Source organism: Orcinus orca, chromosome 4, assembly GCF_937001465.1.
Source record: "Orcinus orca chromosome 4, mOrcOrc1.1, whole genome shotgun sequence".
Lineage (NCBI taxonomy): Eukaryota > Metazoa > Chordata > Mammalia > Artiodactyla > Delphinidae > Orcinus > Orcinus orca.
In genome coordinates, this window is record NC_064562.1 from 127,244,404 (window position 1) to 127,261,384 (window position 16,981).

General features: G+C 38.1%; 1 protein-coding gene across 1 annotated transcript in view; it reads left to right on the plus strand.

The window, feature by feature from the left end:
* Positions 1-229: 229 nt before the first annotated feature.
* The window catches only part of ANK2 (ankyrin 2), a 683,094-nt gene continuing 666,342 nt past the window's right edge, over positions 230-16,981 (plus strand). The window contains exon 1 of the mRNA XM_049708929.1: positions 230-348. Within this exon, the coding sequence (XP_049564886.1) occupies positions 277-348 (72 nt within the window). The 5' untranslated portion in view covers positions 230-276. The remainder of the gene's footprint in view (positions 349-16,981) is intronic.

Below are 16,981 nucleotides of genomic sequence, written 5' to 3' on the forward strand. Positions count from 1 at the left end.
CGACCCTGGTCCGCCATGGCCCGGAGTCTCCCCGCCGGGAGGTAGGTGGGCGCAGGAAGGGGCGAGGGGCTCCGGCCAGGACTGCAGCCGGGCGAGCCAAGCGGGCAGCCGCCCCTCGCGCTCTGCGGCGGAGGAGCCGGGCGGGGCCGCGAGCGCGGCGGCTGCGGAACCTCCCCGCCCGTGTGGGGCCGCGGGCCGCAGGCCCCGCGCTGAGGAGCGGCAGGAGACCCGAGGGACCCGGGCGTGACAGGAGGAAGAAACCGGAGCACCAGGAAGATGGCTTCTCCCACCTCCCCGGCCCCGGAAGGCGGGGCCTCCACGCCGCCGAACCCGCCGCGGATTCGTCAGGTGGGTGCACAAAGTGCGGGGAGGGGCGCCCGCACCCCATTGTTCTCGCCTTCCCCAAGGACGGGGACGTCGCCCCAGTGCAGAGGCTGACGAGGAGTGGGACTGACACAGGCATACTTGGCCGCATCGCCTGGTCCAGGACCATTCTCTGAATGCCCTTTTCCCAGTCTCGCTTCACACACGGACACAGAAACACACACACACACACACACACACACACACACACACTCCTAGAAAAACACGTTTTCCAAAACCAGATGTGTAACTTATGCATACACACACGCTCATATACACCCCGCAAACTCACCACCCAAACTCATTCCCCCACCGCGCACACACACGCCCAGCTGTCACATGACCCACTGCGGAGCTACACCATTAAGGAGGAGCCCTTGGTGCCCTCAGGGGGGAAATGCACCCCAGACCCCACACCCCTAACCCCCGAGGACCTTGAGAGGGACTGCTGGAAGCATTCACTTCCCACCCACAGGAGAGAAGGAACCGTGTCTAGAGGTTGCTTACTAGTTCTCAACTTTCAGATAGAGCTACACCCAACAATTGCAGCCTTGTATTAGACATTAGTACTGGAAAACATGTGTTCCTGCTCTCCCGACTGTCTCTGTCTGCAGAGACAGTTTTCCCCAACACTGCAAGGGAGGATGTGGGGTGGGTGATGCACATTTCTTTGGCTGTCTGAATAAACCCTGTTTTCTGTTTGTATGGTAATATTAAAACATGGGAGCACTGCATCTGGTTGTGATCTGTGATTTGGTATCTAAAGGAGCTTTCTTCTTTTTGTGCTACCATTGCCAGGAACTACAGCATTAGCACTTTAGGTTATCGCGGTAGCAACGCAAGCGTCAGTTTGCCCTGTTCAGTGTAGTGTATGGGTGTGAGAATATGATCCACTGACTACAGATAGGCAACCTCTTGACCAAGGAGAATCGAACTCCTGTTTAGAAATATGGTAAAACTGGTGAATGCAGCAGGAGGATAATACCCAACAGAACAGTTTTTCTTCAGGGCAGTGTGGAAATTTTGAAGAACCCAGAAGCTTTAGAATTTATGAAAACATGACAGTAAAATTTGGTTGACACTTCACAAGGTCTTTGCCACATTTGAATTTTAATGTGTATAGATAATGTTATTTTAGGGATAACCTTGTGCATTTTTAATGCAATGACTAAAAATCAATGTGTACTTTTTTTTTAATGGCCCTCTGTGTCTCAATGAAGTTGTTAGGGTTTTAAATGCTTGTAGAGTCCAAGACTCTAATTTTATGACAATGCATTTTTAATTGCACTTGGAGTTGATTTTTTTTTCCTGAAGCATTGTGGTAGCAGGCATCATTACATCTGTATTTGTGATGTTTATGCGTCTAAGAATGATGGTGAAATCACCGCTATTTGCAATGTAAGAAAAATGATGTGCTATGTGAAAAATCATTTTTAATACCTATTTGGCTAAATATATATGTACGTTTGTGTATATAGTTATATGTATTCATAAGAATCTCTGTGAAGCCTCATTCTATACTTAGAATAATTTTACTGATCTAAGAAATAGTATGTGTGAAAATGGTCAGGAGAAAATATTTGTATGAAAGGTCATTGCTATTTTGCAGAGTAGACACTCTACTTAGAGGACCTCATAATTAGAAGCTGTATAAATGACATCATGCTGCAACATTCAAGTATTTGACTGGTGTCCTCTACTCAGCTTTTCATTTATATGACCTTACAGAAGCACTCTTTTAGTGATTGGTGCATTAATTTGCATAGGGTGTAGAAATAGGTTGCTGGAATTATTGGTCATTCCAGTCTACCTGATTCATCTAGGCAGGTGGAACGGAAGTCCTGACAACCTCTGACTACAGCGTCACCACTTTCCTGCAAGTGATTTTGAGCAAATTAGAAATTAAAAAAAAAACCAGAAGGGATAGCAGTGTTTTCCTGCAAAGTGGTGAAATATTTTAGGTCCCAGTCCCGGTATATTTTAACTGTGTCACTGTTTCCCTGACATATTTCTCCTTGTTCTTTAGTAATTCTTTTTCACATCAATTCTGGATTGAATCAGAATTGAATTAAAGTCTGAATTGTTTTCCTCTTTTTAAACCATAGTTGACAGAAAAAGTATAATTGAAAGGACATAGAAGTCCAAAGGTTGAAAGATTTTAATTGAAGACATGGCATGGGCTTTAGCAACAGATAAATTTATTGGTCATCATTTTAATTATATAACAGAAATTTAGAAATAAAATATTTTAGAAAGGCTTTCAGTGAATATATATTTATATCTTGAAAATTAGTATATTTAACTGCTAATTTCAATGAATATATTCTATGTGAAGATTCATTTATTCAACAAACACTTATTCAGCACAGAGTAATGTTTCATGCCCTAAAGATAAAGAAATGAAGAAGATAAAAATGTTATCCATTAGGAGGTGTAGGTGTTTTTAATGAAGACAAACCTTAAAGTATCTGAAATTTGGATTGCTTATAGGGGCTTTTCCACATTATTTAAAAATATATTTCTCAACTTTTTGTTTTGATCATTCCTCTAATAATGAGTCTAAATAATTCCTGGGTTTGCATATACCTAAAAAGTCACTGTATGACTGAATTAATGTTTGCATCCATTTGATATATGATATATTTCTGTTCTGTTTTAATTATTTAATCTGTTATTAGAATGATATATCAGAAACTGTACATATTATTTTTACAACTTGATCTTTTGGACAAAGTTTTATTTTTATTTTTTAAGCTTTTGGAAATTGCTGATATAGCATGAAATAGCTGAAGTAATCCAGTGCCTTTGCACATTGCAGTTAAAATCTAGGTTTCCAAAAATGAGATGATCAAGGGAAAATGACCTTCAACTTCATTCTGTCATGTTAAGGGAGAGAAAAATTTATTAATATGCTCTGTCTTCTCAGGCTCCTAAGATACTAGATATTTATTTTTTTTCCTCTTTTAAGAAAAGGGTTATATTTTCTTTATTTTCTATACAAGATAACTATGGTACAGAAGTTTCACTACTTTTTAAAACCATTTAAATCAAATTAGCTACCAAACTATAAAGACAAATCTCCTGGATTTCATTACGTGTTTATTCTTTATACATTTTCTGACCATAAAAGATTAAGAAATGATAGTTTTGCCACTAAGTTTTTAAATAGTTTGTCTACATATATTATGTGTATCAAGAGATCCATATGATTTCTATGGCCATTGCCAGACAATTTAAATCAGTTAATTAAATGAGTATTTATTGAGATCTTGAAGTTAAGATACTTTGCTAACATCTTTCTGGGCCTTATCATCTTTCTGATGAGCTATGATGGGAGTTTCCAAAGCATTGATTGCTTTGAGAATTGGAGAGCTATAACACATCCTTTATAATTGGTGCCAGTAGAATTTAGTGTCTTTTTCTTGTTTCATGATCGATCCTTCTCCATGATCTGTGGGTATTAGTGTTATTTCATTTATGGAAGCAAACCAGTGTTCTTTCTTTCTTTGTTGTAGAAACTCAGAAACCTCTCATGGTAATGATAAAATATTTACAAAGGGGCCAGGTGTGATGCTAAGCAAGGCACAGTTTTCCCAACAGTCCTATGAAGGAGATATTATTATTCCCATTTTCTGATGAGTAATGTGGGTTTAGCGAAACTAAGCTGCATCCTCAAGTTCATAGCTAGTAAGCTGCAGCTATGCAACTCGGGGATTTAAAACGTCGTCATGATGCCTCATTTCACACTCACTGTTATTTTATTGTCTTTCCCTTCTAATTTGTAACCATTGGGGGAGATCTTCTTAGCACTCTTTCTACTTTGAGCCCTCTGTAACCATTCTCAGGAATTCTCCTTTAGTTTGCCTTGATTAACTGTAGGATTTACAACAGAGTTGAAAAAATTTTCATTATTTTAATTCATCAAATGAAAATAACTTGAATTCCATTTGCACTTCTGTATTCTCTAAGAGAGCATTTCTGCAGCCTCATGGTTGCCGAGAGGAAAGACTAAGGCCCTCATTTAGCTTTTGTTTCCCCTGAGAGCTCCTCAATTATTCCTGCTGTTTCCACGTTGGTCCTGAGAAAAATAGTTCTGAGAATGAGCTGGATTAATGGAGAGTCTTCTTGAACAGGCATAAGTAAATAGGAGGCTTTCATTTTCAAGTTTTTTAGTTTCTTCCAATATTAATTCCATGCTTTGTTTATGCTTGTCAAGATAAGTTATATTTTGAATTTTTGTGTTATGCAAAGTATTTGAGTTACAAAAAGAGGATAATTTCCTTTAGACAGTGAAGGGATAAAAGAGAATAAAAGCAATAAGTGAATATAGTGATGCATTGATATAATTCATTTAGATTTTTAATTTTGTTTTTTAATTTATATACAGTAAAATTCACTTTTTATACAGTTTAATGAGTTTTGACAGATCCTTAGAGTTGTGTATCTATCACCACAGTCTAGGTGTAGAACAGTTCTAGCTCCCTGAAATATTCCTTTCTTTTTTTGGCCACGCTGTACAGCATGCAGGATCCTAGTTCCCCAAACAGGGATTGAACCTGTGTCCCCTGTGGTGGAAGTGCAGAGTCCTAACCATTGGACTGCTGGGGAATTCCCCTGAAATTGTCCTTTGTGCTAACGCCACTGTAGTCAAACAAATCCTCCCACCTTCAACCTCTGGCATCCACTGAGCTGTCCTCTGTCCCTATATTTTTGCATTTCACAGAATGTCATATAAATGGAATAATTCAGAATACAACATTTTTTTTTCCCCCCTGGTACGCGGGCCTCTCACTGTTGTGGCGTCTCCCGCTGCGGAGCACGGGCTCCGGACGCGCAGGCTCAACGGCCATGGCTCACGGGCCCAGCTGCTCCGCGGCATGTGGGATCTTCCCAGACCGGGGCACGAACCCGTGTCCCCTGCATCGGCAGGTGGACTCTCAACCACTGTGCCACCAGGGAAGCCCCAGAATACAACCTTTTGAAACTGACTTTTTTTCGCTCAGCGTATTGCCCTTAATTGCCATCTAACTCCTTTCATTGGTCAATATTTTGTTCCTTTTATTGTGGAATAGTATTTTATTGTATGGGTGAACCATTGTTTAGCCATTCAGATGAAGGACATTTGGGTTGTTTCCAGGTTGGGGCAATTATGAATAAAGTTGCTATTAAATATTTGTATACAGGTTTTGTGTAAACATAAGTATTCACTCCTCTTGGGTGTATACCTAGGAACAGGATTGCTAGATCATATGATAAGCATATTTTAACTTTATAGGAAACTGCCAGCCTATTTTTCAAAGTGGCTCTATGGCTTTTGCATTCCTTCCAACAATGAACCAGAGTTCCTGTTGCTTCACATCCTTGTTAACATTTGGTACTGTCATTTTTTTCCCTTTAGTCATTCTAATAGATCTGTAGAGGTATCTCATTGTGATTTTAATTTGTATTGCTCTAATGACTAATGATACTTGAATACTTTTGCCAACATTTTCTTTGTTGAAGTGTCCAAATATTTTGACCATCTTTTAAATAGGGTTGTTTTCTTTTTGTTGAGTTTAGAGAGTTATTTATATATTCTGGAGACAAGTTCTTTGTTAGATATATAATTTTTTTAAAAAAATAAATTCATTTATTTTATTTTTGGCTGCATTGGGTCTTCATTGCTGCACGGGGGCTTTCTCTAGTTGTGGCGAGCGGGGGGTACTCTTTGTTGTGGTGCAGTGGCTTCTCTTGTTGCAGAGCACAGGCTCTAGGTGCACAGGCTTCAGTAGTTGTGGCTTGTGGGCTCTACAGCACAGGCTCAGTAGTTGTGGTGCACGGGCTTAGTTGCTCCATGGCACGTGGGATCATCTGGACCAGGGCTCGCACCCGTGTCCCCTGCATTGGCAGGGGGATTCGTAAGCACTGCGCCACCAGGGAAGCCCTAGATATATGATTTGAACATATTTTATTTTAGTCAATCTCTGCTCTTTTTATTCTCTTTTTAGTGTCTTTCTCAGAGCAAAGGTTTTTAATTTTGACCAAGTCCAATTATCAGTTTTTTCTTTAATGGGTTGTCCTTCTGTTGTATCTAAGAACTCTTTCCCTAACCCAAAGTCACAAAGATTTTCTCTCATTTTTTAAAAAGTTTATCATTTTAACATTTGACATTTAAGTCTTTCAGTCACTTTGAGTTGATTTTTGTGATGTGTAGTTCAAGGTTCTTTTTTTTTTTGTATATGAATATCCAGTTATTCCCCTTTGTTGAAAAGACTATGCTTTATTAAATTGCCTTTGCATCTTTGTAAAAAAAAAAATCAGTTGACATATTGTCATGAGTTAATATCTGGACTGTCTCCTCTGGATTTAGATATTTTGAGTTTTTCAGATTTCAGAAAAAAGTATGTATCATGTAATTTTTAGAAAATCTAATGACATTAACATGCTTTTGACTTTGTTTTTTAAATGTTATTTACATAGTTTTCAATCTAAACATCATATTAATGTACAAGGCAAGCCCTTATGTCTGGAACGGAAGGAGTTTATGGAAGTGAAATGCATATAATAAAACTATATCAAGAAAACAAATGGAAAAAAGACAAGGTGTACCCTATTTGATGAATACAAAGAGTTTCCAGAGGTTTTTAGAAAACAGTTTCTAACTCAGCTATGTTGAACATGGAAGTGAGATGAGAAATAAATGGGGACTTTAAGCTTCATTCACTATAGGCTTTGGCGAAGATTAGCATTTCGTTTTTTATAAAGCATTACTATATGGGTAGATATGGTATATTAAGGAGCTAATTATCTGTTCCTAGTGACACATATGGCATTGAGTTCAATAGTCTAAACCTAGCTTTTAGGTTACGTTAGGTTATCTATTGCTGCATAACAAACCACCTCAAACATAGTGGTTTCAAACACCAGTAATCATATGTTTTGCTCATTAATCTGCAATTTGAGTAGGGCTTGATGAGAACGTTGGGAATCAGCTGGGGTTACTGGAAGGCTGGAGGTGACTTTACGGCTGGGGACAGAGCATCTCAGGTTTGCTCACTTGCATGTCTACTGGCCAATGCTGGGGCTCTTGGCTGGAACACCTATATATGAGTCCTCTTCAGGTGGATACTTGTCTTCCTCACAACATAGTGACTGGGGTCTAAGAGTAAGAATCCCCAGACATCACAGCAGAAGTGAAGGACATCTTATGACCTAGCCTTGGAAATCACATAGGGTTACTTAATGCCATACTCTCTTGGTTGAGGCAATCACAGAGGTTCAACCAGATTCAAGGGGAGGGGAATAGACCCCACTGCTCTATGCAAGGGATGAATATCAACATTACATTGTAAGAAATGCATGTGGGATAGGCTATTTGGCCACCTTTGAAAATATGATCTACCACAGAGTGAGAACTAAGTTAATACGAAGTAAGCTGCTATATTCGGCACATTATTTTTGTCATTGGATCAGGAGGTAACACAGATGTGACAAGAACTGGTTAAATAAGTATTTCACAGGAAATATTTTCCCACTTAAATATCATAAATCACTCTGTGCAAACACTGTACTTTTTTCACGTTGTTTCACTTTCGATAGCTTAGTAGTTCTGGACTTGGGGTCTGCCTGTGGAGTTTGGAGGGCGTTGCATAGTACCACCGTTAGACACAAGGCTCTAGAGCCTCCGAGAAGTCAGAAATCAGGTTTGTACAGCTGTCCTGGTTGCTATTTGAGTAATTCTGAGTAAATAATTTCATCTTGCTAAACCGTAGTTTTGTAATCTATAAAATGCAAATAATTATCATTCTATCTCATAAACCCATTATTAAACTTTGATATAATATTTGGGCAGGTACTTCTAAAAAATAAAATAATACAGAGGTATACTTTATTGTGAAAAAACATGTAATTTTTTTTTTTTTGCGGTACGCGGGTCTCTCACTGTTGTGGCCTCTCCCATTGCGGAGCACAGGCTCCGGACACGCAGGCTCAGTGACCATGGCTCACGGGCCTAGCCGCTCCGCGGCATATGGGATCTTCCCGGACCGGGGCACGAACCTGCGTCCCCTGCATCGGCAGGCGGACTCTCAACCACTGCGCCACCAGGGAAGCCCAAAACATGTAATTTTGATTTGAATTGTTTGTGACCTAAGCATCTTGGTTAACTAATTGAACTTATTCTAACAGTTTATAAACAATTTTAGTATACTTTTTTTAAAATTGAAGAAGTCATATAAGAATGTGGTAGGGGATTCCCTGGTGGTTCAGTGGTTGGGACTTGGTGCTTTCACTGCTGTGGCATGTGTTCGGTCCCTGGTTGGGGAACTAAGATCCTGCCAGCTGTGGTGTGGTCAAAGAAAAAAAAGTGTGGTAATAAATTAATATTTTTAGAGATGGATATATTTGAAAAGTAAACCTTACTACAAACCCAACCTCTGCAATCCCCTACCCCTGAAACAATCATTTCTTATGTATTCCCTTAGAAATATTCTGTTTATAGAAACATTTATCTGTGTACATACTCCTCCCCCCTTTTGTTTACACAAATGGGAGCCTACTATACACATTGCTTGATACTCTGCTTCTTTCATAAAAATTTATTCTGGTCCAGTTTGGTACATACACTTGATCTTTTATTGTTACATATTATTTTATTAAATGAATGTATCATAATTCATTTCACTCTTTGTGAATGGACATTTAGGTTGTTTCTAGTATTTTGTTTCAGTGAAAATCTTGTACATTTGTATTTAAGAATGTGTGTGGGCATATATGGGTCTTTGAACACATGTATTGGTAAATAAATTCCCAGAAGTCAAATTGTTGGATCAAAAGCTACTTTTTACTCCCTTTCACTTCTGAATACTATATTCAACAATGTAGAAACCCTCAAGTAACAAAACTGAATGATATCAATTTTGGTCTTAGGTGTATAATTGTCAGTCAACTTTATATTTTGCTAATCCTTTTCTGTTTTCTCCATTTTTTAAATGTTACATGCTCAAATGTCAACATATTAGGAAAAGAGCCATCATAATCTTGCGATGCATCATTATGGACCACACTACTTTGGCTGAAAACTTTTCTTCATTTAAATCCATTCTTTCCTTAGATCACTTTAGATTATTCAAGTTCCAGAGTGTTATTAACAAGTATTATTTCTGTTCACTTTTCAGAATCCTTCATTATCATTCTTAATTTCACAATGACCAATATGTGTAACAGCTTGGAAAGCAGATAATCCATATTTTAGATTTCAGATTAGTTAAGTGGATGCACAAAGAGTATAGTTTGCTTGGGATTACCTAGCAAATGAATGGCAGTCTGCACAAGGCCCTGATTAGTAACTATTTGCTTTTTAACCAACAGAACTTTATTGCATTTCAAACAACAAGTTAGCAATCGATCACATTTTCAATTTTAACTATCATTTGGTGGAAGGTTATTAATAATGTAACTCTCCTTTATATTTTCACTTGGATATAGATAGTATATACTTGGATATATAGAAAGTAGCTCTTAAAATGAGAAATCAAATTTAATGAATCAGGTGTAGAATACCCCTAAGTGGTCATTTTAAGAGATAACTTCCTCAGATTTTTCAAAAGAAAAGCCATCATTATATAAAATAAGTTATGGTTCATTTGGAAACTTCTTCCTCAAAAGGATATTAGATCTATCCCTGCTCTCAAAAATCTTACAATCCTATAGAAGAAATCAAGCAGTGTACACAGCTTACTGTAATGCAGATAGAATATGGTAAGTATAATAATAGAGTACAAAATACCATGGGAGGAGATAAAAGAAGTTTATTTTGATTGGAGGAAATCATATTAGGTTTAGTGTAACAGTTGAAATGTGAGTGCAATATTGAAGAATGGATTTCATTTTGACAGGTAGAGATTAAATAAAAAGCATTTCAGGTCCAGAATAAACAGCATGAAGAGACACATAGAGATGGAAAAATATTACAGGTAGGCAGAATGGTTAATAATCAATCCCAGTTGGCTACAGGGTAGGAGACGAGGAGAGATTAGTGCAAGATAAAATTGGGAAAATAATTGATATAATATCATGCAAAGTCTTCAGTTGACCAGAGTTTGGTCTTTATTTTGACAGTATGCATACTCCTGCTAGGGCTTGGCTTTATTGTCCACCTCCCTCTCATCCTCAGATAAAAGCTGCCTTCAAATAAAATCATCATCTTCACCATCACGAAATCATGGATAAACCATATTTTCACAATCTTAACTAGGAAACATTGCTATTTTCATCAATTCTGTAACATAAAATCTAAGAAAAACCATATGTTTACTCTCTGCACAAATAACTTCATGCCATGCTCCCTTAGATTCTCTGTCTTCCTATCAGATTACCTTCTCTTGAATAAAAATTTTGGAGCTGTTGCTGCATGTCGAGATTTTAGTTGAAGGAATAATTTATTTCAAAGGTTGAACAATAATAGATTGAACATCATAGCTCTCACTCAGATCCTTTTGTGTAAATGTACCTTGTAGAACACTCAGAAAAAAAAAAAAAAAAGAACATTGTAATAGTTATTGCTTATCTGGTTTGTCTCATTTGAGCTCCAGAGTCTTGACCTGTCTGGGAAATAAACTAGATATTTTTTTGTAACAATGCTTTCAAAAAGTTCTTTAATTCAGGACTTTATGAAGGTAATAAAAGAATGCATAGGGAATAATTGAACTCACAATATAGAATAAAAATTACATGTCTTTAAAGATACAATAAGTTAAGCATATCCTTGCAGTTATTAATACTATTCAGTGGGGTTTTGATACAAAGTTCTGTGCCTCTTCAGTATCTCTCAGTCCTGTCTGGATTTCCTTTCTTCCAGATAGAGCCTGATCACATTCTGAATCCCATTATCTTTCCCAGTAATGTTTGTGCTGTAGTTGATAAATTCTTTAAGGCCATTATCATTATTTGCATATTAATCTCATTTGATACTAATGGGATTTAATTTGAAAATTGTTAAATTAGTTGATTTTATTAAAAATTAATTTAAATGTTATTTAAAGTACTAAGTTTTATCATCTAATTTCTGGGCTATTGTGCCTCTGTCACTTTACTCTGCAAATCTTCTACCATTATATATCAATTAACCTGTTAATGATATCTCTCTAATCAGTGTCTTCCATCTTAAGAATGTGTATTTGGCCATGGTCATCATTTGGTGTGCTGTAGGTGATGGGAGGAGTATTTTAAGTTACAGCTTACTAGGTCATTTCTTTTTTTTTTTTTTTTTTGCGGTACGCGGGCCTCTCACTGTTGTGGCCTCTCCAGCTGCGGAGCACAGGCTCCGCACGCGCAGGCTCAGCGGCCATGGCTCACGGGCCCAGCCGCTCCGCAGCATGTGGGATCTTCGCAGACCAGGGCACGAACCCGTGTCCCCTGCATCGGCAGGCGGACTCTCAACCACTGCGCCACCAGGGAAGCCCCAACTAGGTCATTTCTTGATGGGAGTTCAGGCTGAAAACAGAACCCCTTGGGCAGACTGCTGGTACTTCCTGTGTCACACATGACCAGAAGCAGAATCTGTGGTGATATACTCAAGTTTAGACAATGGAAGCCTAACAAGAAAGCAAAGATGCGATCGTGCTCATGGAGCAAGGTATCTCACAGCTGAAAGAAATTAGAGGAAACACCAAGGTCTGAGTTCTTGTCAAGAGCTACACCTGGAATTTATTTATTTTTTCTTTTAATGGAAATTAAACAAACATTCTTTTGTTTTACCTGAGGAGGTCTGAAAACAGTTTAATTCTGTTAAATGCTTTATTGCAGGTAGACTGAGGTAGTAACAAATCTCCTTGAATCTGCTACACTATCTTTATACACAAGTTATTTATCTCAACAGTTTTCCTTTATAATAGATGGTAACTTGCCAGCCACTTGGTATTAAAAACCAGACTCCTGGAAATGCAGTTTTTCAAATCCATTAACCTTTATTCAACTCTTATGGTAATAAATATAGAAGGATCACATCATTTTTCTTCAGTGTATGATCTAATATAAATTGGGTTTGTCTGACCTTTTTTCTGACTGTCCTAAAGGATAGGCTTGTGAAACTAAAAGAAATCTTCCCACAGGTTTTATGAATACTGTGTTTCTCTTTTGATGTGTGTCTTTGCTTTAATATCGTAAGGTTATTTCACCCTAGTTTATTTTGGGATCAGGCAAGTCAAATAAACCTTTTCTGGAACTGGATTTGACCTGGTTTAACCAATTTGCTGCCCCATGTAATGACCGATAATCATGAACACCAGCAAAAGTATTAGATGCATGATTTTGTGATATTGCTTAAATTGTGCAAGCTTATAAATTTAAGAGTAACGGTTATATTTAACGTAAATTATATGGACTAATGACTTTCATAGTGCCAATTTATAAAGAAAAATATTTGTTTTGTACATTTGCACCATTGAGCTAAAAATAATATTCAGTAAATCAGTATATTTAGTGTTATTCCCTACCCATGATAGTTATCAAGTATTTGTATAGCTTTGTTAGAAGTTCTCATACAATTTATTTAGACACCAATGAATAAATATTTACTTAAAAAAACATGAATTTATAGATATAAGAAGCTAAAATGTACAACAGTAACAGAGCTGTTGACTAAATCAGACTTCCAATTGGATAAAAGACCTCGTATGGCAACTAGAAAATCCTATCTCTATTTTTGATAAAAGCTTGGATTGCTTATCACTGAATTAACTCTTTCATCTGAGAGTACAAAATGTTTTATTCATGAATGCCTCTTTTATAGCCACCTTCTTCAGTTATAAAAGAAAACCAGGGACATACCTCTACCTCTAAACCTCGTATTTTCACATATTCTTGCTTTCTTCCTTCCTATTTCAGAGGAAGAATTATCCTGACCTCGATCACACTCCTTTTGCCTGCCTAGGAGTTGACTATGTCCAGGAGGTGCTTTTCTTTTTTCCCCAGTTTTTCAGTCTTCATTGTTATGGAGACTAGGGCAGGGGTGAGCCTGATGGTGAGGGTAAGGAAACCCAGCGGCTGTGGAGAGAAGGATGCTTTGGTTGAGAATTTAGCAAACTGACAGCCCTAATCCTTCTAGACATCTCAGAAGTTTTGATTCTGTTGATCTTTCTCTCCTTCCTGAAACTCTTCCCAGTAGGACTGTAGATCTCCATTCATATGTTCAATAATTATATTAACTCCTCTGAAGTAATGATGTTCACACTTAACTGAGCCTGAGTGTGTGCCAAGCTCTGTGACAGGTTCTTCACATGTATTATCTCATTTCATCCTCTCATCCGTTTTATGAAGTGGGTACAATAATTATCCCAATTTAAAGATAAAGAAACTGAGGCTTAGTAGTTTGCTGACGATCACACAGCCAAGTAAATGGCACAGTGAGGGATTCATACTCACATGTGTTAGGCATCAGAACCCTCATCCTTAAACAGAGCATATGATACCACCTCTTCATGCCAGGTTCCCTGGTAGGGACTGGAAATACAGAGGTGAAAACACCTCAAATACAGAGGTGAAAACATGCAGTACTCATGGAACTTACGCTATAGTTATATGGCATATATGTTATAGGGAAAACAAACTAAACAGGTAGAATGTGATGGAGGTATGATCCAATGCAGTGGGGGCTTTTATTTGGTTAGGGAATTCAGCAAAGGCCTCAAGGAGAAGCTGGTGCTTGAAGGAAGAGTAAGATAGGGAGGGAATTCCAGGCAGAGGAAACAGCAGGTGCAAAGGCATGGAAGTAGAAAGCATGTTGCATTTTAGGGAGTGATCAGCAGTCCTGAATGGCTGGAGCAGAGTGTTTGGGGGAGGTCACAGGAGATGAGACTGGTGAGTCAGCCTAGAGCCAGATCATAAAAAGCCTTGTTTATTATCATGACTCATTTGTGGTTTTCTTCCTAGGGTTTTCCCAGGCAGTTCTTTATCATTCTCCTCTTTCTCTTCCTCTTCCTTCCCTTGTTATCTAGATATTAGTGTCTCTCAGAGTTCTGCTTGCTCTCTTTGATTTTCATCTCATGTGTTTATACTTCTTCCCAGACCCAATCATCAAGTCCTATAGCCTCCATTACCCCTCAAATGCTGATCTTTCTTCCATCACTATCTTAGCGCCAACGCTTCTCTTAATGTTTTCATCTGACCTCTGTAAATCTTCTCCTTTTTATTCCTCAGGTCCTTCAAATTTAATATTGTCTAAAAGGAAGTCACTGTTTTCTCCCTACCCCACAAAATGTCTCACATATCTGGACTAGATTGAAGGACAAAAGTAGAGTTTGGTTTTAATAATTAAGTTATTTCAGAGCACTTTACTATGTAATGAATAACTCAGATATGTGTTGTCTAGAGATTGTGTTGACAAATGGAAAAGCCATTATGTACTGAAAAAGAGCTTAAATTTGGCTGTGACTGTCAGTGAGGGATGAAAGATGTAATGGGTCCATGACTAAGAAGTTTTGCCTACCTGTTGTTTTTCTGAAAAGTTACATGGGATTATCTCAGTATTTTAAAAAGTCCCCCATGCCACCCCCCTCAACTTTGTGGGCTCTTTTTACTCTCTTCTTAAAGTTCAAAAGCCCCTATGCTCCCAGGCCACTCTAAAGGTTGGGTACGTGAAAGGTAGGGTGGGAGAAGGATGCTGAGGAAAAGGTAGGACAGAAGATGAAGAGTTCCTTTGTGTTTCTTCGAAATGGGTTTGCCATTGTGATGAAGGTAATAGGGATTCGTTCATCACCCTGGAGCTCACTAGGAGTTTGGCTGCCCTGAGGAAGGCAGTGTCCCTGTACACCTGGAAAAAGGCTGTGAGTTTCCAAATTAGAATGTGGGAGAAGTGGAAAGTAGAAGAAATGATTCCAAAGCTATTGCTCTTTTCAAAGGGAAACGTAACAATGAAATTGTAAATCCTGAATTGAAAGTGTCAGGAGTTATTATGTCTAGCTAGCAACTCACATGCAGGTGTGATGGAAGTGGAATTGCGAGCCTTAACAGAAAAAGATATCAAAAGTAAGTCATTGTTTGAGTAAGTGAATCACCTGGGATCACACTAATCTAAACTCATGGCATGGAGAGTGATTAAAATGAGTTTCTTTTAGAAGAGAAGTGAAGGCATGAGAGAGGGAATTTGCCTATCTTGCATGCATTATTACCAGACTTCATTTGTTGTCCTCAAATTTAATAGAAAAAAATGTAATCTCATAAAAGGTTTTGTTTTATTAACTTTTATTAAAGGTTTTGCTTTGTTAACTTTTTATGTCCACAGATTCCTGTATCTGCAGACATATTATCTGAGTGATTTCTAACTAGCTACCACCATTTTGTATGCTCTAAATTACTTCAAGGCTGGCAGGGACAGTTCCCACAAACATAATATAGTTGCAGTTTATCTTGTGTTTAGTCTTCAACTCTCTTTTAACTCATCCTTACTTCTGGTCCCCAAAGCTTATAAGTTTGAACCACCTAACAGTCTCTCTTTCTCTGTCTCTTTGTCTCTCTGTCCCTCTCTCTCTTTGCAAAAGATGAAGCTGTGGTCTAGAATCACAGCTATTTAATGGAAGAGTCTACCTAAAACACCCATGCTCATTCACACACATCCCTAAGCCATACAGATATCTACTGTTTAGCTAACAAGGAGGCTGAAGTTATCAGTCCCAGGATGTTTGGTTCAGTGGTTCAGTAATGTTATGAGTGATTGAAGCTTCTCTGATTCCTCTGCCTTGCAGTCCTCAGGTGTTATGTCATCTCTCTTGGTCATAAGATGGCTGCCACAGTTCCAAGCATCGTGTCTTTGTGTAACAGCCAAAGCCTAAAGCAAGGGTAAGGCGAGGAGGCAGGTGGTGGCCAGGTCTTCCTCTGGTCACACGTTTTTCTTATAAGGGAGGGAAATCTTTCCTAGAAGCCATCCTGCAAAAGCCTCCTTTCCTTTCATTGTTAGAACTGGATCATGTGCCTGCCTGTCCTTTGAAAAATCCCTAAAAATGAACAGGATGCCATGTGTAGAGGTTGGATACATTATCATCCAACCAAAGTGGTTGGGAAAAATTAGAGAAAGGTGTTTGGTAGCCAACCAAGAAATCTGCTACATCTACATAGATAGAACTCAATTGAATTTTAGAGCTCATGAATCTGCAATTGATTTACTGGATATTTACCACAGTTAGGTTTAAATGCTGTATCTTATGTTCAATTTATCTACCTCAATGGAAAGAAAAGTCGTTTTTAAATTCTTTTTCTGTTTAGCTATTTCTACAAGGGCTTGATATAAGCTTTGTGGTTGATGTTTCCATGGTGATCAAAAACACTGTCATCTAAGAGCATTCCTTTAGAACCTAACAGCAAAGGAAACTGTTTAGATGATGATCACAGGAACAAACAAATATGGTTCTTGACAATTGCTGAGAATGTGTTTTGAAAGAATTGATTCTTCAGCTGATGTGATGTAAGCATTACATTACTGAAGTTACATCTGCTTTTGAATTTTAAAATGTCATCAATAGTGATAAGAGTCTCAATTTTACACTCAAACTTCTGAGGGGATCTGTTAAAGATGGTCTATGTAATAATTCCTACAATAACTATTCTCTTGTCTTTTCAATTCGAAACTTATGCTAAGATGAATGAG